Genomic DNA, 2,220 nt, shown 5'->3' on the forward strand with positions numbered 1-2,220 from the left:
TCCTTGACCATCCTGTGAAGAAGAGGTCCTGGTCCTACAGCTGCAAGAACTGGTCCAAGTGTGGGACTGGGACCTGAGCTTTCTCCACACACCCCTGTCCCTGCCTGCCCTTCTGCACACTCTGGGAGAACAGCATTTATTAACCACATTTTTAAAAAAAACCCTGAATGTTACTGCTGCAGCTCCTGCTCCTCCAGGCCTCTGTATTTGGTTTGCAGTTGTCTGCCCCAGCTTCCTGCTTCTCCTGCCCTCTGCCACCCCCCAGAGCTGGCTCAAATGCAGAATAAAACCATCATGATCTTGTCCCTGCCCAGGCTGAGCTTTGCAGGGCTGGGAAGGAGCTCCTGTGGCACAGGAGGCTGGAAACTCCAGCCCCAGATGTGCCTTGGGGTCAGTTTTCAGGGCGGGTTGGCCAGGAAATGCCACAGGATGAGAGGATGTGCCTGTGGGTTCCTGTTTGATCTCACTCTTGGGGTCCTGCCTTAATGAGCATGAACAAGTTCTGAAGCCTCCAGGTCTCCTGAAGGGCGTGTGAGCAAGTGCCTGCCCTGCAGGTGAGGAGCTCAGAGCCAGCCCTGCCCACCTGCTCACACCTTTATCAGCTCTGGGCAGCCTGGGCTGCACACGCTGTTATCAGGCTGCCCCAGGGGCTGGGAGCCAGGAATTTAAATATATACCTATAAACCTATATATAACCTATAACCTATATATAACCTATATATATACCTATAATCCTATATATACCTATAATGGCTGGTAGGAGCCTGTGGCAGGGAGCTGAAGCCTGAAACACATCAGCTGGATCGTGCCTCCTACTCAACAACTTCCTGAAAGGAGCTGGGAGCAACAGGGGGTTGGTCTCCTCTCCCAGGTTACAAGTGATGGGACAAGAGGAAAAGGCCTCAAGCTGTGCCAGGGAAGTTTTACTTTGGATACTGATGGGAATCTTCTTCCCTGAAAGGGCTGTCAGGCCCTGGCCCGGGCTGCCCAGGGAGGTGGTGGAATTGCTGTCCCTGGAGGGGTTTCCAAGCCCTGGAGATGGTGCTGAGGGACCTGGGTTGGCACCAGACTCAGCAGAGTTGGGCTGATGGTTGGCCCTGATGATCTTAAAGGTCTTTTGCAACCAAAACTGTCCTATGAATCTATTCTGTATGGATGGGCTTGTGCCACTGCTCAGCGTGGCTGCGATGAGATGGATGGACCAGTATGGACCTGTAACTGGAATGGGGCAGAGGCCTGGGTGGAACCTCCTGGACTGCCCAAAGTCCGTGGTCTTGTCAGGATGCCCAACACCTGAGACATGGTGGCTTTACCTCCCTGAGCAGAAAACCTCCACCCAAGGGCAGAAACCCACCAGAAGAGCCACGTGGCTCAAGGGGAACGTGACACCCAGAGCCAAACCAGAGCCCCTGGTCAGACCCTGGATGGGTGGGAATGGTCTGGGTGTAACATGGTGGGTACTGCTCTTCTTCTACAAAGCATTTAATGTCCCAGTCAGGGAAGGACCTGCCTTGGTGACACTGCACATGAGAGGGCAGAGGAGCTTGTCCCTGGCCCCAGCCTGTCCTGGCATGGACAGGGATCCCTTGAGCCCAGGAGCACCAGGAGCTGATCTCGTGTCATTCCCACCAAACATGGAGCTCCAGCTGTGGAGGAACTGGGATGACAGGGGGATGTTTTCCACATTGTCACCTGCTGAAAGGTACCTGCTTAGTAGCAGGGGGTTACGGGAGCAGGGGGAAGGGTTTCCAGCTGGCAGAGGGAGCTGGAGCTGAGATGGGAGGGAGAAATTCTGGGCTGTGAGGGTGGGGAGAGCCTGGCCCAGGTTGCCCAGGGAAGCTGTGGCTGCCCCATCCCTGGGGGTGTTGAAGGGCAGGTTGGATGGGGCTTGGAGCAGCCTGGGCTGCTGGGAGGTGTCCCTGCCCATGCAGGGGGTGTCAGAACAAGCTGATCCTTAAGGTCCCTTCCCACCCCATGGTGGGACCATGACCCAAGGACTGTGCACGCCTGTGCTGAGCGGGCGGTCTTGGAGGGGAAGGAGAGGGAGATAAGGGGGAATTGTGACCTGAGCAGGCCTGTTAAGCCAGCCAGGGCTTTTTCCTTGAAGACCACACCTCACTGCAGACTGACCACTCCATGGCCAGACCGACCCGTTGCTGCTGGGACCCCCACCCCAGCCCCAGCCAATGGCCCCGCGGGGGAGCCCCGGGAGGCGATGGC

General features: G+C 56.6%; 1 protein-coding gene across 1 annotated transcript in view; it reads left to right on the plus strand.

Moving 5' to 3' along the window:
• Positions 1–1,206: 1,206 nt before the first annotated feature.
• LOC104392486 (hemoglobin subunit rho-like) overlaps positions 1,207–2,220 on the plus strand; it is a 2,843-nt gene continuing 1,829 nt past the window's right edge. Inside the window, exon 1 of the mRNA XM_010001888.1 lies at positions 1,207–1,214. Coding sequence (XP_010000190.1) covers positions 1,207–1,214 — 8 coding nt within the window. The remainder of the gene's footprint in view (positions 1,215–2,220) is intronic.

Source organism: Chaetura pelagica, unplaced genomic scaffold, assembly GCF_000747805.2.
Source record: "Chaetura pelagica isolate M959 unplaced genomic scaffold, ChaPel_1.0 scaffold1107, whole genome shotgun sequence".
Lineage (NCBI taxonomy): Eukaryota > Metazoa > Chordata > Aves > Apodiformes > Apodidae > Chaetura > Chaetura pelagica.